Source organism: Rousettus aegyptiacus, unplaced genomic scaffold, assembly GCF_014176215.1.
Source record: "Rousettus aegyptiacus isolate mRouAeg1 unplaced genomic scaffold, mRouAeg1.p scaffold_m13_p_3, whole genome shotgun sequence".
NCBI lineage: Eukaryota > Metazoa > Chordata > Mammalia > Chiroptera > Pteropodidae > Rousettus > Rousettus aegyptiacus.
The window spans coordinates 82760240-82782133 of record NW_023416306.1 but is presented as its reverse complement, the minus strand read 5'-3'; the positions used below and the strand labels follow the sequence as shown (position 1 = coordinate 82782133).

The 21894-nt window shown below is 52.6% G+C and overlaps 1 protein-coding gene across 1 annotated transcript; it reads right to left on the bottom strand.

The window, feature by feature from the left end:
- Positions 1-4200: 4200 nt before the first annotated feature.
- INSYN1 (inhibitory synaptic factor 1) lies at positions 4201-18246 on the bottom strand. The gene is made up of 3 exons (XM_016124988.2): positions 17498-18246; positions 16391-17100; positions 4201-6823 (listed from the first exon to the last, which is right to left on the bottom strand). The coding sequence occupies exons 2-3, from the start codon at positions 16544-16546 to the stop codon at positions 6104-6106; spliced, it is 876 nt and encodes a 291-aa protein (XP_015980474.1). The 5' UTR covers positions 16547-17100; positions 17498-18246; the 3' UTR covers positions 4201-6103.
- Between the last annotated feature and the right edge of the window lie 3648 nt (positions 18247-21894).

The window sequence follows — 21894 nt, the reverse complement described above, 5'->3', positions numbered from 1 at the left end:
CTCTGCCATGTCCTTGACTGGAAAGTCCTTGTATAATTCTCTTTAAAACAAACCTATACGTGGAAGACAAAACAGGTGTGCAGGCCACAAATTGCAGCTTCTATAAGAGAATAAGAGAAATACCCAGGGAATTGGAGGGTGAGTAGGATCAGCTTGGTCTAGATGTGGGGGTATCTCTGGGCAAGAGTAGTTTTCAGAGTGCCACATGGGCTTCCTGTCACCCCACCCCACATAGTCTTGCATGCCTGGGTCACCAGTGAATGCCTTCCTTTCCCCACCTCACCAACATGGATGAAGCCATCACTACCGCCTTTGTGACCCCTCCCACAAGTAGTTTACTACCTGACTCAAGGAAAATTATCCATCCTTACAGAGAACTCTGTGATAGGCCCTACCACTGGCCACAAAGAAACTCACAAAAATCAGAGCCCCTAGGCCTCTTTCCACAGTTTCTCCTCAGGCTGACCCTTATCCTGTCCTGCCTTCTTACAGGTAGAGCACAAGTGGGATAAAGTAACTCCCCCTCTGGTATTGAGCTGGCACCTGGAGACTGGGTTTCCATATACTTCTAAGATGGCCTTCTAGGTGACAGTGTGGTGATACAGATCCAGCAGGGACAGGAAAGGGAGCAGCCTGAACAGGGAACTGCAAGACATGGGCAGGGATGTGAGCTTGAGCATTTCTGGCAGGGAGTCAGATCTGATAAAGCACAGTGGACAGTATGGGCCTGGGTTCACCCACCTCAGTTTCCTTGGCTTGTTTGGCTGAGGACAGGTACTGTGGGAGAGGCAGGTGGTGACAGCAGCTGCGCTCCCTTCTGTAGTCAGGATTCAGGTCAGGCAGGTGGATAAAGTCAGGTCTCATCAGGATCTCAGCTAGCTTACCTGGAAAAGGATGGTGTTGACCCAGCATTCCCATCCCCACTGGGGAAAGAGGTCCAGCGAGAATGCACTGCAGGAGGGATGTTTAACCTACTTGTAAGGTACAATGACTTTCAAAGGCTTTAGCATATCTGTTTTACTTACCAATGTGCTAAATATGTGCTATTCTTATCTATTCATTACGGTGGGTCCCTATCTGCTGAGCTCTCTTAAATCTATTCTCCTAGCCTCAGACTAGACAGGAAAACTCAATTCCTTCTCCCACACTCAAGAGTGGCTCCGAGGATGCTATGGGACTCTCAAGCCCCTTTCTACAGGTGCTCACATCTTTCCCATTTTGCACCCTCTGCTTTTGTGAGGCCTCTCTCTACTTTCTACTGTGTGGCCCCTCAGCCATCTTTGTAAAGTTCCACCTGCCCTAAATACTCTTAGTTCTTACTTCCAGATACCCAAGTTCTACTCTTTCACAAATAAATTCTGTTTCAGATCCCACCTCCTCAAAGAAGCTTTCCTAGATACTCTAGCCCCTAGCTAAAGCCAGTTCAGACCAGACCAGCAAGGGACTTAAGGCAGCCTAGTCTTCCAGGGTCTGCCACAGATATGAGAATGGGGAAAGGATACTTTGGACCTGGAGCTATTTTGGCTGGTTACCTAGTCAGTGCCCCAGACCCACAGAGAACCTGGGGTGGGTGCTAGGAATCTGGGCTAACATTCCCAGGGCCCTGAGGGCAAAGTTGGAGAAAGCAGCACCCAAACCCTGATGATCACTGCTCAGTTGTGTCAAGGGTGAATCTGAGCTCTGGCAACATCTCTACTTATGGGGGTTCTAGATCCCCTGAAGCTAGAAGTGTGGTAAACAGGGTGAAGTCTAGATTTAGATTTTGTTTCTGCACTGAGGAGCTTGTTATTTTGGGCAGGATACTATACCCTCTGAGTCTCTTTCCTCATTTGTAAAGTGGTAATTGTCTCAGTTGCTTTGAGGGGTTGTCGTCAGTAAGACAATTTATGCAAAGTGCCTAATGCATTGTATTGTAAGTGTTCTAGAAATAGCAGCTCTTATGTAGTATAAATAATAAATAGTAGTGATCTTAAATCCCCAGCTCCACCAATTTCTGACTGTGCAACTTTGAATATTCCTTATTTGTTCATCAGCTTCCTCATTTATAAAATGAAGATTGTGGTTCATCCATTTATTCAATAGATAAGTATCGAGCAACCTATTATGTGCTAGGCACAACTAAATCTGTGTTAAAGATGCAGAACAGTGCCTGGCATATACCAGGTGGTCAATAAATGTCAGTTTTCTTATACAAGTTCCAGCTGGAGAATGGGAGCTAGGTGGGGGTGGGGCAGCAAGGCACAGGGGGTACAAAGAAAGGGAACTTGGGAGTGGCAGGAGTGCCTTGAATTTCCAGCTTATCCCCTGCCCTTTTCTCTTCTGTCGATAGGGCCTCACTTTGTCTCTAAGGGTAGGGAATGGTACTGGAGTCTCTGGTTTGCCCTGCTTTCTGCTCCTTGGTCCCATCAGACTCCTATAGACTAGATGGCCTGTCCCTTGTCTATGAAATGGGGACAGTCAGGACTCCTCATTCTGAGACAATGGGGACACTGCAATGTGCCAGCCTCAGTAAAGTGGTGTCAGGCTAAGGACCACCCCCCACCCTCATCACCACCACCACTTTCCCACATTGCAGAGTGGTCTCCTCACAAAACCGACCTCCTGTCTCATGCTCCTGGCCTCTTTCTCAGAGACACAGTCTGGACCCATCACCACCTTTGGCTTCTCAGCACTTCACCTGTCTGCCAGGCCACACAAGGCCAGACCCAATTAGGGGAGTCGCGTGTGTATGCACAAGCAACATAAGACCTGGTATGTAGGAGGTCTGCAATAAAAATTAATTGAATGAATGGTCCCTCTGCAAATGGGGTTCATTCATTCATTGAACAAACATTTATTGAACCCATAATCCATTTGGTGCCAGGCTCTGTGTCAAGGGCCATTAATAGTAGCCAAGCTCTCCAAAGACTGAACGGCATTCACAGGTTTCCTGCTTCCAACACTTACATCCCACCAAAGGCCCACCTAGCTCTCAAATCCCCAGGCCCTCCCTCTCTAGAGAACTGGCTCCACCACAGATATGACTATAGCAGATGTTTGAGTCACAGAGAGTGGGGTCATCCTGGTGTCATACCTATCCTGTGCCCTTAGGCAAGTTACTAACTTCTCAGGGTCTCAGGGTCATCTGGAAAGCAGGTATAAATATATTTGCTTATCTCATATTCGTCATGAGGAATAAATGTGATAAGGCATATGCTTAGGTGCACAGTATGTGCTCAACAAATGTGAGCTATTATGATTATGACTTGTCTCTGTGTCTTGGCACCTGCCTCCCTCAGCCTCCTCCACAGCACCAGTTATCACAAGCCTGGGCTCACAGTAGGTGGTCAATGAAATAAGACTTCCTAGAAACAGGGAAATCCGATGGGACATTCTGCGTTAGGAAACCCAGAAATCGGCAGAGGTTTGGAGGTGGGGAAGAGCAGTGAGGGATTGTACCTGGAGAAGCAGGTAGGTCTGGAGGAAGTCCCGGGGATAGCTGCATCTGCCTCCAGAACAGGGAGCTCACCGCTCTGAAGCAGCATATTCTGTGCTCAATCGCTGACAGTCACAGTTCTTTGCTGAGGTCTTTCAAGTCATAAGGAAACATGGAGATCCATCCCACTGTCAGTGAGCCTCAGACTAGGTGTGGCATAAATATAAGGGCTGCCAAGCACTTTGGGGCCCTCCCTGAACCTATACCACTTCCCCCTCCTCTAGGACACCGTTGAATCACTGTCCCATTTGGAGCAAGTAGCCAAGTGGTAGATGTTAGCCATGGCCACATGCAATCATATGGAAGAGTGGGGTGGGGTTTCTCAGGAGAGGACAATGCTTTACTCAGGGCTTTCTCAGAGACCCCTGCCCTGGGCCTCAGTTTCTTCCTTGGTGAAATGGGTACTCTGTAGATTTCTTTTCCATGTTGTAAAACTAAGAGACTATAAATCCACAAACAATTTTGCTCTTGGAGAGCAAAAAGTCCCAGATATCTCTCCTTAAAGTTAGGTGTGCCCCTCCTCACTGCCGGACAGGGCAGGACCAGCTGGTTCTCCCTAATGGGAGTCCTGGCATACATCAACACTAACTGCCCAAGAGGGTCCTGGGGCTAACAGAGGAACTCAGATCTCTGGCTCTCAGGCCTGGGTGGAAACAGCTAGCCATGCCCCCTTACCCTGGATTTACAACCTGGAGGCTGCACCCTGGCTGGCTTTTTAGGGTGTAGGGGAGAGCCCTACACTGCAGCATTGGCCTCCTAAGTCCATCTCATCCTGATAACATCCCTGGCATCCGCTCCACAGTGTCCAACAAAATGTCTCCCCACCCCCAGGGCTGCACAGCACCTCCTTTGGCCCCTCGGTGTGTGCTGCCAGGCTGCTGGTCAGGCTCTCCTGGGCCCTGACCTGAGGAGCGCAGACCCTTCCCCACAGGCCCTGGCAGGCCGTAAATCTGCCTTAATTGAATGTGCAGCAGGGAGGCCCCTGAGGAGCGATATCCTCGCAGTGCCACCACTGCCACCTCCCAGCTCTGAGCGAGTGGGAGAGAATAAAACTGGCCATTTCTCGATCTCAAGTTGCTGTGGGGGATAAGGCCAAGCAGCGATCCAGGGACAGCTCCCAGTCAATGGGAGTAGCTTCTTTCCCGCCCCACTCAGGGCTCCTCACCCTAGAAAACACTGGAATCTAGGTTGGGGTCTCATTGACTACAATACATATCCAGTGCCTCGATGTTTACCAAGTGCTTTTACATTCCTCATCTTGTTAAAGTCCCACAGCAGCTAGTGGGGTTGGGTGAACACCATCAGACTCATTTTATAGATGAGGTAGATTGGCTCAGAGAGGCAAATGGACTTGTCCAAGGTCATACAGCTATCAGATAGCAGAGCCAGGTATAGCCTGGAAACTACATGTTCATGGGGGACAATATGACACAGGCTCTGTGACCTTGGGCCAGTTACTTAACCGCTCTGAACCTCAGTCTTCTCATTTGAAAAATGAGGATAGCAATAGTTCCTGTTTTTTCAGGTTACTGTGACGATTAAATGAGATTACGCTATAAAATGTACTCAGGATAGTAGTGGCATAGAGACCTGCTCAATGAATGCGAGCAGTGTGTGGTATTGTTATCATGAGGATATTCAGAGGCTGTCCCTGTGTGGACCACACCATAGGTGAAGCTCTGATATTTCTAGGTTCACATGATTTCCCTATTAATGTCATTCAAGACCTGCCAGGATGGCCTCAGAGTCCCAGTGTAGAGTAGCTGAGACAGAGTGGGGCCATTAGATTTCTCTCTGGGGTTGCCTGCCTGCTGATGCAAGTCAGGACCTGTCTCTGGCCCTGGTTCATGGCCGCACGGTGGCTGCTGCCTGCTTTCTCCTGTGGACCTGAGCTGTGCTCAGGGCAGAGCCAGGGACTAGCTGAGGCTCCCTTGAGGACAAGACTGAACATGGAGTAGAAAGGTTTGGGAGTGGTCCAGGCTCTCCAAACCCCTGTGCAGCCCAGCCCAGCCCTCCAGGGTCTGTGCAAGCTCAGCTTTGTAGCATGGAAGCCCACACCATAGGAGCATCTTGCTCCGTGTCCTGGGAAACCCTGAGATGGGGGCAGGATAGGGTTGTGTATACCCAGGTAAGTCTGCCTTTGGGAAGGAGAGGCAAAGTCTGCCTTAGAGTTGAAGGCAGGTGATCCTTGGCTCAGCTGAAGTGATGTCACCCCAGGCCCTCAGTTCTATGGTCCCTTCTGCATCATACTGACTGTTAACCTTGACCTTGGACATTGCTCCTTGAGAGATGCCTCCTGCGGATGAATCCCTCCAGGACATAGCCTAGGCAAGCAACCAGACTCAAGAAGGGTACCAGTTAGACCTCCCCCACCTCATTGACCTACTTTCAGACACCCCCCTCCTTTAGGAGCCCTGCAAGGAGAAGGAAGGAAGGTTCTAGGCATACCTCCTGGGACCTAGGAGGTGAGTAGGAGTCTCTGTCTCTTAGATGAGCTCCGGGAAAGCTTTGGGGCCTGCAGGGCTGGATCCTTAGCATTTTTAAATTTTATTATGACTGAGTTTGTTTAAATATATATGTATATATTTATAACTCTATGTACCCACCACTATGCCCCCTCCCTGGCCCCTAGTTTTTCCCCTTGGCTTTCTGTTTGGCCGTGTAGGGCAATACCGTCTGCGTGCTCTTGTCTGACACTGTCTGGGTGCTGCTGTTCCTTGTGACCCTTCGGGTCTGCTCAGGAGCCGAAGTGGGGCCTGAGCGGTGGCCAGTCAGTGGAGAGCGCCTCGGCTTGTAGGGGGCCAGGGAGGTCTTGAGAGGCCCCACATGGACCTCTGTACGGGGAGTCTCCGGGGACAGGCCCACCTCCTCCTCTGCCACTGCCTCCTCGCCATTCCCCTCCTCATCATCACAGCACAAAGCATGGTAGAGCACTTTGTCACTGAACCGCACTCTCTCCCGTGTGCCCGGGGTCCGCTGAGGCAGCTGGCCCTTGGCAGGGCCTGTGCTGAAGGCCTCCTCGCTAGAGGAGTCCGGGGTCTCCACCCGCGGCCCATTGGGGATTGGCATGCCACCATTCATGAGCCGGTAGTCAGGGCCAGCCCCTGGCCGGTTTGGCTCCGGGCCATCCACAGAGTCTGAGGGGGTAGAGACGTCCAGGAAGGAGCAGAACTCCCAGCTGTCTGAGAGGATGTCAGCTGTCATGAAGTCGAGGTGGCCCAGGTCAAAGGGGCCACCTATGCCCGCCTTGTCGCTGCTGGAGGTGCTGCTCACAGTGGCCGTGGTCCAGTCATCCGGTTCCAGTTCAAAGTCGAAGTCTGAGGTTAGCTTATCAATCTGGCTCACCACCTGGCCAGGGAAAGGCAGAGGGGTGAGAGGGGCCCGGCCAGACCTAGCATCACCTAGGTGGGAGCATGCCCCTCCCTCATGCCCCCGGCTGATACCCTACAGGATGGTGTCTGGACTTGAGGTCACAGGCTTGTTTCCCCTATTGAGGACCCAAACTGGACCAGGGTGAACAAAGCTTGCTCCAGCCATTTCCATTTTCCACTCCTAAGTCTCTTGGGGGGAGAGAAGACTGCCTTCCAACCCTACACTCCACTCATTCACACACCCCTCTCCCCCAAAGCCAGCTGCTGGTCTGAGCTCAGAGCTTGATCTTTCTTTGACTGAGAAGGGTCAATTTAAAGAGGGCTGAGGGACCCCAGCAATCCACTCAGTAGAGAGATGAGAGGTCCTCCCACCCTCAGAAAGAAAATAATATGGGGTGACCAGGAAGCATCCTGGACTAGCCTGTGCAGCTGGTCAGTAACTGTCCCCCAAGGGTCTCCGCCACCCCACCCCCATGCACCCTAGCTCCTGATGAGTGGAAATCAATTCTGGCTTGTTGGGGAAAGGAATAAAATAAACATTATTTGGTAAGCAATAAAAAAATCCATTCATCCTGGGCCCAGAACTGTCCGTTAAATGCACTCAAGGTGGGGCGGCTCAGCTATGAGGTCACTGCATCCTGCCCACCCCACATAAAGAAAAGCTCTGCCTCTGTGCAGGCAGCCCTGCCTCAGGACATCCCGCGGCCTAGGCCACTGTCAGCTACCTGAATTAGGGACAAAGATAGTGAGAAAAATAAGGAGGAGACCCAGTAAGAGGCATAGGGAGAGGACAATCAAGAGGAGACAAGCTTCGGGCCAAATATAAAAACAGGGGGACAATAAAAGCAAAGCTGAAGAGCCAAGAGACCCAGAGAGGAAGCGATATATGGTGAGCCCCCTGGCCCAGGGCCAACTCCCAGCACCTCTCCAGTGTTCTTACCTGGGGTCAGAGCAGTCAATTCATTAATTACCTAATAAAGTCCCTAATCAACAAACCTTTACTGAGGACTACTTCTGTCCAGGGGTGTACTAGGTGTTCTGGAAGAGTTGGGGCAGGAAGCATCCCAAAATGAAAGAGGAAAGCAAGGCCAAAACTGAGGGGGCAGGAGGAGTCTAGGTCATTGGGATGTCTGTCTGGTCAGGGGGTCCCATGCAGGGGACCTAGTTAAGTTTCCCTCTTAGGTTTCAGTTTCTCAATCTGTAAATGGGGAGTTGGGTGAACTAGTTGATCTCCAAGCTTCCTTCCATCTCTGAGATTCTAGAACTCTGTTTGTAGTAGTGACTTAAGCTGTTTTGGAGTATTGATGCCTAGGGATGACCACCCTCTGTGGCTTCAGGCCAGGGGTGGCCAGAACACTTGGCTAAGGCCTGCAGAAGACCTGGGGGAGTCAAGACACCTGGATTCCAGACTCAGCTTAGACATAGTTTTTTGTCTTTGGGGTAGGTCACATAACCTCTCTGGATCTCAACTTCATTTGCTACCAAGTGGGCCTGATAACTCCAGCCCTGCTAATCTCACTACAGCTTCATGAGGAACAATGAGAAGGGTAGTAGAAGGGCTCAGCAGGCCATTAGTGACAAAAGTGACATCATCTCCAATCTCTGAGTACCTACTGTGTGTCAGGCTTTCCACCCATGAGATCTTCATCTCCTGAGGTCATAGGTGAATAGATGACGGGCCTGAGGAACCAGTCATTGGTGGAGCTGAGATTCCTGCCTCTGCAAGGCCCCCGCAAGACTGCACACTGCTTTGAGTGCTGCTGTGATTTCTAGGCTTGAGCAGGCAATGGGCATATGGCCCTACCCTCCAATCTAGCCATACCCTCTTATGTTTCTCACTGTAATGACTCCTATACCACAGAGAAGCTCACATTCCCCAGAAGCCCTTGTTCAACCCAAGCCTTGTCTGAGAGATGGTGAGGACCCTGGACTAGAGTAGAAGCTCTCAAACTGGAGTGTGCACCAGAGTTTCTGATTTGGTGGGTTTTAGGTGGGGCTCAAGAAGTTGCAGATCTAACAGACTTCCCGGTGCTGCTGCTGTTAGTCTGGGGACAAACTTGGGCCTAGAGTCCTGAGGATTCAAGCTGGTAAAGAAGTAGCACCACAGGGTACTGCTGGCCTCTAGAGTGGCCCTGTACCTCTATGGTGGCCATGCCTTCCAATTAGACTCCCCCATCAAGCTAGCTGCTAAGAGTCCGCTGCTGAAAGGAGAGTGTGCAATGCTAGTAGGAATCTGGAGTTAAGTGACTTGGCTGTAATGGCACAAGGTTGGCTGAGGCCAGGCCAAGCCCAAAAGCTGGGCTCCTAATGCCCTGTTAGGAAGATCCAGGGTGGGGTGTACAGAGAAGGGGCCCTGAAGCCTTCAGGCCTGGAAACACTCCTGCCACCGAAAAAGCCCTTGCCAGCCATCTGCTCAGGTGGCCTTCACATTTGGGCCCTACCCCTTCTCTTTTGGAATGCCCCTATCTGGCTCTGCCCTGGGAGTATGAAAGGAAGGAAAAGAGGAAGGCCTGAATTCAAGTCTCAAGTCTGTCACATCTGGGCTAAGGAACTTGAGGCAGGTGATTTCCCTTTCCAGGTCCCATTTGCCTCCCTCATAAAGTGGAGTGACACTCTTCTCCTCACCCCGGTGGTGGAAATTGAACAGAAATGAATGTGCAGCAAACTGCAGAGTCAGCACAGCCAAGCACCTAAGAATCTGGGCTCTGGAGCTACACCTAGGATCCAATCCTGCCCTCATAGTCTACTGGCTTTGTGATCTTAGTCACGTTATTCAATGTCTCCACATGTTTCTTCATCAAAGGAGAACTCTAGTAGTACCTATTTGTTGGGGCTGTTGTGAGGATATAATTACTCAATGCACAGAAAGCATGCAGAACAATGCAGACTACCGATATCCGCCATACACCCATGGGCGCTATAATGTGACCAGGCTTCTGTTACCAGGGCCAAGAGCTGACAGAAATCAGTTCCTCACCAAAGGAATGACACCATGATGGGGACATTTCCAGTGGCTGTGGCAGGATAATAGGACATATTGGGCCTTTTAAACCTCAGTACCTGGCACCTATGTTCGCTAAAGTAGGGCTGTCCCCAGATAGAATAGAAGCAGAAGAGGTTCTAAAAGCCAAATGGTTGAGGCCCACAGGCAAATCTGGCCCAGTCCATTAGGTGGGGCAGGTCACATCCACTTGATAAATGACATATGTGAGAATCAGAAATGGGAGTGAGATGCCAAGGGTACCCAGATTGTATGCAGGGCCCGGTCAGTCCACAAACCCACTGCCTATCCCCGGCCTCATGTCATGGGGTCTGTGGGAGGGCAGGTGTGGGGCAGGCCCCAGGCTACCTGCTGGTCTGCTCTGGATGTGTTGAAATCTGTGATTTCTCTCTGAGATTTAATAATCATTTTGCCTACATGTAATTTGAGTTTGTCTTGGAGTGCAGGGAAAATAATTATATACACAGAAGGAAAGAGAGGGGGAGAGAGAGAATGGAGAGAAAAATGGAACGATAAAAGTCTCGGAATCCTAGAACCCCAAAGCCAGAAGGGACAGGAGGCAGTGTTGAGTCCACCCTTTTCACTGTTCTTGCTAATAGGGAAACTGAGGCCCAGAGACTGTTAGGAGGTGAGCTGAGAACAGAAATTGAGTATCCTGCCTCATGGGCCTAGCCCCTTAAGGGCATGAATTATCTGCTCTAGAGGGGTCTAGAGGGAACTCTAGAGAGGAAGGGCTAAGGGCTGAGACACCACCTGTCCGGGGTCTCCAGCCCCATCCCAAGGGTGTCTCCTACCTCTGTCCTAGTCACAGCGCCCCTTGCCTGAACAAAAGCACCATACCTGTCTAGTCTTCCTGCTGGCAGCAACTTCCTGTCCAGCTCCTGCTGCATGCTGCATCCAGGGAACTTCCAAATCAGCCAACAGAACCATGACACCTCTGTGCTTGTAGCACTTCCCTGCTCCCCAAACTCCTGAGCCTCTCAAACACCACCACACGCTAAATCTGGCCAAGGACCCTGTGCTCCCCACCCTGCCTGGCCTGCCTCCTCACCACCTTTATGCGCCCCACTGAGCTCACTTCTGCTCTGGGTTTCACCTGAATGCCTCCCTGCTTTCCTGCTCAATCCATCTTATTTCTGTAAGGAGGTCTTCCTTGATCCCCAGTTGAGGACGGATTCCCTATGAAAGGCTCTCAAAACACCCCATACCTTTCCTTAAAATATCGTTCAGTATTTCTCCCTGCTACAATGTAATGAGTATATATGTTATAATGTGGTTGATGTCTGTCTCCCCATAAGACACTAAGCCCCGCAAGGGTTGGCCAGGCAATACCTTGCCCACCATTGCATTACAATTTGGTACAGGTATTGGCACACTCTTTATAAATACATCCACTGAGTGAGTGGATGAGTTGAGACAGAGAGCTTAATAAAAACATCTGGAGGCTTCTTTTCTGAGAAAGTGTTCTGTGATGCAGGACACTGCAATACTGCCCGCCCCCGCCCTCCCTCCAGTCCTGGCTCAGCCACCTCTCCAAGAAAAACAATTCTGTGTTCCATAAGGCTCTAGAGCCAGGACCAAGGACCCGGGAATCCCACAATCTTTATCTCTTGTCTTCCCCCCTCACCTCTGGCCCCCTCACCTTGCTTGACAAGTTGCTACCGCCTTCCTTCCCTCCCAGCTCCCCAGGCAGCTAGTTACATAACTGGAGATTCTGCATTATTTATGACCACTGATTATTTTTTAATTCTGTGATTACGTTATTTATTGTCTTCCTGGGAGCTGTGGCATTGGGGAGGGGGGAGTGAGTTGACTGTGATTCATGAGTCTCATCTTGCAATTTGCCCTAATTGGCCAGGGAACTTCTCAAATCTGTCCGGAGGAGGAGAACGCAAAGGGAAAAGAGAGGCAAGAATAAAAAGAAAAAATCCGCACAATTCCTGCTGAGCTGCGGGTGATGGAGCTGACCCACTTTGGCACAGCTCTGTGGTCCCAAGCTGCTCCTGTTCCAGCTGCTTCCTGACTGGGCCATGTTTTATCTCATGCCCTCACAGCCCATGGGTTTCTTGGTCACCTCATCTGCAGCACCTTGACAGTAAAACAGCATGATTGTCACTGTGCCTAATTCCCAAGAAAATCAGGTGGGGGCATCTCTACTACCACCCCAGGCTATGGAAGGGTTATGCCGACCCCTGTATCCTCCTGAGGTAGTCAGGCCAAGGTGGGCAACTGTGCCCTTAAGTTGTGTCCTACCAAAGAGCCAGTGATGATGTGAGGGATACCAGTGGTTGGCACAGGAACATTTTGAGCCCCCATGCTTAGTGACATCTCGGGGAAGGGGAACCAAGGAGGAGGAGGCCAAGTATCAGCTCAAGGTGAGCTCAGTATCTGGGGGGCCAAGGACAAAACCCCTCACCCCTGCCCTTGGGGGCTCTCAGTTGGGTAGAGAACAGAGAAAACAGTGGGGACACAAATTCCCACCCAGAAACATAACAAGGAGATTCCTGGAGAGCATGTGGGATTCTCACTGAGGACAAAATCCAAATTCTGTACTGTGGCCTGCACAGTCTGTGTGCCCTGACACCCTGTTCCCTCTGTGACATTGACTCCTGCTCTTCTCTCCCACTGCCGCTGCACTGGCTTCCTTGCTGATCCTGACTGTGCCGAGTGAACTTCCTTCTCAGGACTTCTGCACTGACTGCTCCCCTTGCGTGGAGATTCATCCCCCTAGATATCCCTTTGACTTGTGTCCTCACTTCCTTTGGGTATCATCTGTTCAAAAGCCATCTTATTGGATACCCGTTCCCATCCCCATCACTGTCACTCTCTTTCCCCTTTCCCTGATGGAAGAGGGTGGGACTGCCTCCTGCAGGATGCTAGCAAGGTCAGGGCCCTGGCTCTAACCTCCCTGATCGTGGCTAAGAAGCTGATATGACTCCAAAGGAACAAGGCCTTACATGGAGCTGAGGAGCGGGCCGTTGCTAGAATATGTTATCAGTAATACCAAACAGATATGGAGCTAGTTGGGTGTCCATCACTGTGCTAAGCACATTATATATAATATTCACATTTAATTCTCAAAACTACCCTAGGGCTGCTGAAGGGGAGGCATAAAATTCTGTATCCTCATTTTACACCTGGAAAACAGAAGTGCAGAGAGGTAAAGTAACTTTCCCAAGTTCACACAACTAGGAAGGTGGCAGAGCTCATATTTGAACCAAGAATATCTGGCTGCAGAGCTCATGCTCTTAGCCTGTAAGCTGTGCTGCATCTCTAAATTAACATCCACAAAGTTCTGAGGAACTTAGAGAGCCTGTTAGAATTGGCCTGGCATCCTGGAGTACTGGGGAACCTAGGAGATGAGGGCTAATTAATGATTGGCTGTCACATCCCTCTATGGCACAATTTTAGCTTCCAAGGCACTTTTGCATTCCATACTTCACTTAGTCCATAAAACTATTTTCTCCACACGTGGGACAGAACTTGCTCCCCACCTACCCAGGGAGCAGGTGGCAGAGCTGCAATAGGGGTTTGGGGACGGGGGGAGATATGGGAGAGGGCATTCCAAATCCTTTAGGGATGTGAGTAGGTGTTGGCCCTACCACAGGCCAAGCACCCAATAAATCCCTGTAAGATCACTCTGGGTGTGAATTATCATCATTCCCATTTCAGAGATGAGCAGACTGAGGCTCAGAGGCCTGGGGAAGAAGTGCTTTAGTGTCTCTCATCTTTCTATGAATTCCAGGCTGTATGCTCAAGAGGATGAGGAGGCTCTGCCATGATGGGTGGTGTCTGGGGAAGAGAGAGCAGCAGATGGAGGAGGAAGATAGCAGAGGGAATATAGCTAAGCCCTTCCTTTCTGCTGGCCCTGCTCCTTCATCAAGCACCTTGTGCTGCTCCCTGGAAGTCTTGTATGTGAACCTTGCCTTCACATCTAAGTGTTTTGTCCTCCTGAGACCAGAACCCAGCTGGTGAGCCCCAAGCTGGTGTTGCCTGGGGAGTGGGGTGTGATGAGAAAACCCTCTCAACCTTGGGCCTACCCATGCCCCCCACTAGAAAATGCCACACAAAGCAACTGAGGAGAGCCAGGAAGATTCAGTTTTACAGCCTTGTTGGAGGACAAAGAGTCAAGATCACAGGTTCCAGGGAGGCTACAAACCTTTACCCCAAACCAGGGCCTGGAATCCCTACTTGGTAACCCCATTCTTGACAAAGCCCATCCCACAGGAAGTCAATTATGGCATCTCCTCGTCTACCTGGGTCTCCCAGAGCCTCACCTGTCTTCCCCAACATTCCCCTCTGCCCATCACCCCAGGTCCAGACCCTGCCTGGGGGCTAGGGGAGCTCTGAGGCCTGTCTCCACTCCTAGCTAGGTGCCATTGGCAGCGGGCAGGTGGTGGCATACGGGGTAGATTCTGGTTGCATTAGCAACCTGCCAAAGTCTTGGGTGGAGGTACATGGTCTACAGGGGGTATGGGGGAAGGGACTCATTTTTCTCTGTCCTGGCTCAGGCCTCTGGGCTACACAGCCCATGAACCTGAAGCTCTGCTGTTCCGAACATGGGAGTGGGTAAGTGTGTGTGCTGAGGAGGGAGGGAGGGGACTCAAAAGATCTGTAAATAAATCCTCATACATTTGCAAATAAATCTTCCTGCCTTACCCCCTAAAAGGCACCCTCTCAGAGAATTACAGCATGAGTATAAGGTATCATCTCTAGAAGGTTCCTAACAAAATGGAAAATGTTGCCCATTAGCCCACCTGCTGAAGCCCCAGAGTAGGCATCTGGAACCTGAGTTCCAGGGTTAGATATGCCACTGGCAAGCTCTGTGACCTTTCACAAGACCCCTTCCCTCTCTAGCCCTCAGATTCTTCAACAATAAATGAACAGGGCTGGTCTGGATAACATGTCAGATGCCTTCAAGCTCTAGGTGGCTATTCTAGAGTGGGGGCAAATGCCCGGAAGATGCTCAGTTGCTCAGTTAGAAGTAGGCTCTGTGCTATATCAAAGCCAACTTGCAGGCTTAGAGTCAATCCTGGATCTTTCTGGGTGGGCCTACTGGGACATAGGTCCCATGCCCTTGCCCAAGACTGAAACTCTAGACAGTTCCCATGACTCTGAGGAGACTACAGAACACCTGAAATAAAATAAGGAGTGGGGCATCGGAGGGATGAAGAGGGGTTGATTGTCCTTTGGACCAATAAGTTTAGGGGAGGAGGGGTTGCTCAGGAGCCTCTGGCCTTTGCATTCTCCAGAGATGTTCAGCGCAGACCCTCGCCAGCCCAGTCTATGGGCAGAAGCACCACGACCTCTCTCTACTTGCAATAACAGCCACTCCTGCCTCCTGAGGAAGGAATTCCTGGCAGTCTCCATGAGGCTGACTCCAGGCAGAAGGGCTGCCTTTCTCATCCTCAGCTCCTGCCTGGCATTTCCACTCTGGCCACACCTCCCTTCAAACATTCCCTGCTCCTTGGCTCTCAGGCCAGGCTGGAAGGCCAAGTTGCCAGTCTAGAGTTGGTAGCCACCATCACACACTCTCCTCAATCCTCCAAGAGCCCCCATTCTCCCTACACAGCTGGCAAGGAAGAACTCGAGTCCATAACTCCAGTTCAATCACTCTCCCTGCCATCTCTGCAGGGGCTCTGGTTACAAGGAGTTGAAATTTGCCTAAAGCCCACCTGGCTGGCATAATGGTACCCAGGGGGCAAATTCAGGCCAGTGGCTCAGAACGCTGGTCATGCATTTTGGGCTCGAACATAGCCCAGGGGGTAGGTCCAAGGACATGTGTATCTCATTACCCCAGCAACGTGGGAGCAGTAATTAAAGCGGGCTTTGCTTAGAGAGACAGAGAGGGACACACACCCCTGGGTTTCTCAGTGACTTTCCAGCCTTGGCAAAAAACATTCAGGACTATGGGGCGGCTTTTTAGAGGTGATCCCTACCCTTGCTAATATGCACAGGAACTCACACCACTAGCAGCCCCTTAGACACATTCTCACCTCAGGGCAGGGAGGAGGGCCTAGCTGGCCCTAATTTTTCCAGGATCAAGGGTTCTGAGTATCTGTGTGATCTCTAGGGGAATGCTCTGAGCTGGGACCTGTGCAGTGAGAACTGCCTCATTAGAGCCATCCACTGTCTTGTAGGGCCCCTTGTGACCACCTCAGAGTCTGGGAAGCAGATAATGAAGCCAAAGGTCGGCTTGGGCTCCAGACGGGTATCTCCCATGAAGAGGCTATGGTGGGACTCAGTCCTTATTGGCCACCTCAGCGGTCCTGAGCACTAACCACAGAGCCAAGGGCCCACAACATGCTGTTCAAGCAGTCTTTGCAACACCAAGACCCTTCCAGCTCTGGGCTATGGTGAGATATTTAGCAAAGCGGAATTGGGGAAAGGAGAACAAGAAGGAAGTACCCAGCAGAATGACACATGTGCACACAGCTTTGTGTGCATGCACGCACACGCTCACACTGAAACCTACATACGAGAGTACGTTTTCATGGCAGGACCAGGAACACTGTCTAGGGTCCGTCTTGGGCCCTCACTCACCTCCCTGAGCTCCTTGGCCACCTCCTTGAGCTCCCGCAAGATGCCCTCGAGCTGCCCGATGACCATCTTCATTCGCTGTCGAATCCGCTCACGCTGGCCACCACTGCTGGGGTCGTCACTGGGCTGCCCGAGGTCCAGGGTGCCCCGAATGTTCATCCTTTACCACGTGGCCGCAGGCCTGCCCATACTCCCCCCAGCCAGGCACACACTGCGTCTGCCTCCACGAAGCCCCCGTCGGCCAGGCAGAGCTCCACATCTTAACGGCCCCCAGCCCACCCTGGCCCTGGGTGGCCCTCACCCAGCCCCTGCCTCCTGACACCCCTCTTCCTCTGCCTCTGGGTGGGGAATGAGATGCCCAGAGGGAGACAGAATCTGACAAAGGGGGTCAAGGCGAGGACACAGGAGGAGAGGGGGAGGGGCTTTGGGACTCAGAAGTGGCCTCCAGGACTTGAAGTGCCTGTGGGTATGCTGGGCTGATGTCTGGCTGAGCTTGGACACAGAGGCAGGGGGATGACTCTGCAGGGACTAAGAGTAAGAGATGCCCTTGGGATTAGGGGAAGGCAGCAGCAACACCCTCACGACTCCTGGGCAGTTGCAAAGGCAGAGGTCTCTGGATGCAACTAGATGATGGCTGGGGTCTTCCAGATGTGGAAGGGGCTCCAGATGTGGGTAGCTCTGGGGAGAGAGCTGGATTGGAGGAAGACAGCCCCCTGCAGAGAAAGCGAGCCTGGCGTCAGCCCTCCTAGGCTGCAGCACCAGCCGGCAATGCTGCTGCCTCCCTCCTCTCCCCAGCCTGCACCCTTCTTCTCTGGGGATTTATTTTTTTTTTTCTTTATGGGGAAGTAGATGGAGGCAGATGGTCTACAGAAGGAAAAGAAGGCGCCCCTGCTTTAGAGGCAGAAGTCCTCAGCCTGCGATGGGGCGCCGTGCCCCAGCTTCCCCTAAGTACCCGCTCCCCAGCCAGGCCAGGCACCACGGGTTCACCAGAGGGTCTCTCCAGTCTTCGGTCCTCCCTCGTAGTGTCCTCAGGGTGCCCTCGTTCCCAGCAGACCCTCCCTTTCCCAGCCCCGCCTTCCCTCAGAACCCCTGCCCGGCTCCTGGACTCACCGAGGGTGGGGGCACCGGCCTGCCTTCCGAGCAGCGTTGGGGGCCAAGCCCCAAGACGAGGTTGGGGGGCCCCCAGGCTCCCTAGGGCGGGCTTCTTTCTCTGGACCCTTCGGCCCCTGGCCTCAGGAAGGTCCTCAGAACCACCCCTGGAGACATCTGGGCGGTGGGAGGGGGCGGGGCCTCCGCGTTCTCGGAAAGGGGGCAAGAAAAATCTCCCCCAACCCCCGCCGGGCTCTGGGTGGGTAAGAAGCAAGGGTCCGGCGGGCCCGGCGCTCCGAGGCCACAGGTGACCCGGGCTCAGGGAGACCGAGGCGACGCCGGGCCAGTCCCAGCTCGTTAGCCAAAGTCGGAGGGATCGGAGGGCGCCGGGATCCCTCAGCGCGCACTCGGCATTCCCCTGGCTCGGCACCTTCCGGGCTTCGCTCTGTCCAGTCCAGAACGGCCGGCGCCGGGCCCCGCGGGGTCTGCCCTGCCCGGAGTGAGCTGGCACCGCTGGGCTCGCGGGACGCGCTCAGCCGGGACCCAGGATGTCCGCGCTCCCGCGCCCGCGGCGTCCGGAGCGGCCGCGAGGGTCGGCGCAGCCCAGCCCGGGGCTCGGCCAGCGGCGAGGGCGCTCCCACCGATCAGTCCACGGTCGGAAAGGTGCGGAAGCCTTCGGGCCCCTGGGGCGGGGCGGCGGCGGGCGCGGGACCTGTCCCCGCCGGGCCCGGCCGGTAGCGCGCGAGGCGGGGGGCCCGGCCCGGCTGGGTTCGGCGGCCCTGGCGCGGGCGGGAGCGGCGCGCGGCGGAGGAGAGGAGGCGACTCGAGCGAGAGGAGGAGGCGCGGCGGGGAGAGGGTGGGGAGGGGAGGGCGCGCGGCGGCCGGGCGGGGCGCGCCGGGCTCGCAGCCTCCGCTCCGCGGCCGCCGCCTCGCTGCTCCCTCCCGGCTCGCCGCCTCGCCGGTCCCGGGCGCCGGGGCGCTGCCGGCCGGTCGCACAGTCGCGGGCGCAGCTGGGCCTCCCTCCGCGGCCTCGCCCTGTCCTGCCGGACTCCGCGGGCCTGCGCCGCTCCCCGAGCGCCGCGCCGCGCGCCCCGCGAGCCCCGCCGCCCCGGCCCGCCCCGCGACCCCCGCCCGACTGGTCGCCGGGGCGGGCGCTGCTCCCTCCAAGGCCGCCCGGCTCCGCGGCTCCGCGCGCTCGGCGCTGGCAGGGAAGGGCCGGCCCCGCGCGCCGGGAGGGAGCTTTTAAAGCGACACACACGCCTCCCAGGCCTGAGCGCGAGCGCCTAGCGGGGGTTGCGCCACAGAGGTGACGGGGAGATGTGCTGCGCTGGCGGGGCTGGAGGCAGACTAACATGATCGGTCTCCGCTGACCTCAGGGCACGGAGAGACAGTGGGCTACAGACTTAGTTCCTTCCCACCTTTCCAGACTCCCCCATTGCCCCTCCCCCCCACTGCGGCGCACCCTACGCTTTCCTTTGGGCTAAATTTCCCGCATCCAGACCGCCTTCCCTCTACCCTACCATACCTCAAACTACCTCAGTAATTCAGAAAATGAAATATGGACAATCTTGACTGAGTACCTACGGTGTGCCAAGCTCTGGGCTGGGAGCGGCTGGGAGTTGAAGGCTCCGCAGATGACAGGTACGCGTAAGACACGGGTCACTTCGTTCAGTTATTCATCCACTTACTCAACGTTTATTCAGAACTTTTTGTGTACCAGACCCCATGCTAGACTCTGGGGTCAGAGGAATGAAAAGCAGCATTTCAGGAAGCTCACAGCTCATTGGGGGACACTCCTGAGTAAACTGAGGGGTGGTAAATACAGGACAAAGGCAAGTCCTAGAAACAATGAAAAGGGGCAATGGGGTGGGGGGCTGGTAAGCTCTCGCAGGAGACAACCCTGAGGTGTATGGCAAAGGGAAGTAGGAGTTACCCAGGTGACTGTCAGTGTTGGGGAGGTGGGGTTGAGTATTCCAGGCAGGGAGAAGGAGAGAGCAGGCAGGGCCCAGAAGCAGAGTGAGGGGAGAGCCAGTTTGAGCCAACTATGGAGTTTTAGAGATACCATTTTGACAGCCCTGTGGAAAATGGATTATAGGAAGACCAGATCCTAGAGAGGCCCTCGACTGGAGGCTGTGTTTAGGAGCTTAGATTTTATCCTGGACCAGAGGGAACCTGGTCTATGTTTAGAGGAAGGCCTGAAGCAGCAGCGAGGATGAAGAGGAGAGAATGCTTTGAGAAATAATTTAGGAGAACATGGCAGGAGTTAGAGACTGGTTGAACTTCGAGAAGGAGAGAGAGTCCAGGATGCCCTGGCTTATAGCTTGGGACCCTGGGTAGATGGTTGAACCACCAGTACAGATAGAAAAGAGAGGGGAAGAACAAGTCTGGGGTGAAGAGGAGTCCAATTTGGAGATATGGCGATAACCTGAAGACAGTTGAGTATATGGATCTATGCCTGGGCTTGAGAGTATTTTTTTTTTTTTTTGAATCATCATTAGAGGCGATGAGATTGAGCAGGAAGACTGTAGACTAGTAACAAAGGCAGTAGGTCCAGGCTAGAATCTTAGGATAGAGCACCTGAGTGAGATGGATAGGAGTGGTCAGGAAGGTGGGAAGAGAACCAGGAGAGTGGACTGTCACACAGGACCCAGAGAAGAGGGTTTGGAGGCAGCATGTGCTCAACAGTGCCAAAGGCTTCAGAGAGTAGCTGTGAGAGAAGGAATGGAAAGTGTCCATTGGTCTTGGTATATAGGAAGCCACTAGTGAGGTAGCAGGGGCAGGTTTTTGGGGTAGAGGGGAAGGTAGGTGGCTGGAACCAAATTGTTGGACATTGAGGGCTGAGTAGTTGGTGATGAATAGGAGTTAGTGAATATAGGTGACATCGTCAAAAGTTAAAATGATGAGGTTGTAGAGATCTTGAACTAGAAGTGGATTAGGGTTCAAGGGAGATAGGGCTGATTGGTGATTTGAAGCTGGCCCACGGGGACTTGCATTCCAGAGATAATGATTGTTGTGCGTCTATCACCACCATCCATCCTCAGAACTCTTTTCATCTTGAAAACCTGAAACTCTGTACCCATTAAACAATAACTGCCCATTCTCTCTCCCTGCCTCTGGACCCTGGCAACCACCATTCTACTTAATGTGTCTATGAATGTGACTACTCTAGGTACCTCATATAAATGCAATTATAAAGTCCCATTAATCACTTTTCGGGAAGCTGTTGTACTAAGGGATAGCTAAGAACAAAATAGGCTGAATCTGAGGAAATAAAATGAACTATCTGCCCATGTCCAGTTTGGGGGAGATGGGTTTGAACTGGGAGTGTAAGGAGACAATGAACTCAGTTTCAGAAGGTGGGATATGACTACTTTGAGAGAATAGGATGTAACTGCTTAAGACCTAGTTGATCTTGGGTCTCATTAAAAGAAGTAAGATGTTTTTAAAGAGGGAGATAAAATTACTTCTGTCACCTGTGTGGATCAAACTGCATCTAAACCTCAGTTCACTAGGTGTGTCCACAGGAGAGCAGCCAGTCTGGAGGAGGGGAGAGACTGGTGTATGGGGCTTGTCAGGGCAGGCTGAAGAAGAGGAGTCTCAAAAGGGGTCTCTGATTGTAAACCTCCAAGGGCTGCTGCTACAGGCGAGAGGGAATAGATAGGTTCTGAGTGATTCTGAGGCTTGCCTTCCTTAGTGTTTGGAAATTGACACATCCTCTCTTCCCTCCAAGCTCCCTGGCTACCTGCCCAGATGTCCCATTTTTCAGATTTCTGCTTAGATCCATTACCCGCTCCCCACCCCACCCCCACCCATCCCCAACAGCCTTCCTTGGTCCTTTAGTCGATAGGAAGAAAGAGAGCACTCTTTTGGTCCTAAACCAAGTGTTTACCAGGATGTTCATTCAATGTGCTAGCTATGTGACCTTGGGCAAGTCAAGTCACTTATCACCTCCGGGCAGGAATAAGGAGCCCATAAACATTTAAATTTTTTTCTGTACTAGCTGTCTTGACAAAAAAAGGCAAAAAAGAAAGATTGTTTTTTACTGTCTCTTTGATTCAGAAAAAAATAGGGATGACAGGACTATCTACTTTTTAGGGTCATTGTGAGCATGGAATGAGATAATGAACGTGGAAGTACTTGGCCCAAAGCCTGGCACTTGGTAGATGCTCCAGGATGGTAGCTGCTCTCAGGTCTTACTAATGGCTTCCTGTCTGTAAGCCTTATTTTCTTGTGAGGCTGTGAACTCCAAGGATGGTGTCTGTGTTGTGTCTGTCCCATCTCTCACTTGGACTAGTGGAGTGGAATGTGACAGCTAGCGACTTTTCCTATGGCCTCTTTTCTATCATTCCACTCCTGGCATCCCTTTCCTTTGGGAAAGTCTTCCCTGTCATCACATAGACCCGATGGGTTGTTAAAGT

Excerpts from the sequence above, each read along its gene's own strand:
- INSYN1 (XM_016124988.2), bottom strand. The coding sequence starts at position 16,546 with ATGAACATTCGGGGCACCCTGGACCTCGGGCAGCCCAGTGACGACCCC. Across the intron at positions 6,824-16,390 it reads TGGCCAAGGAGCTCAGGGAG|GTGGTGAGCCAGATTGATAA; the intron begins GTGAGTGAGGGC and ends TTCCCTGGCCAG.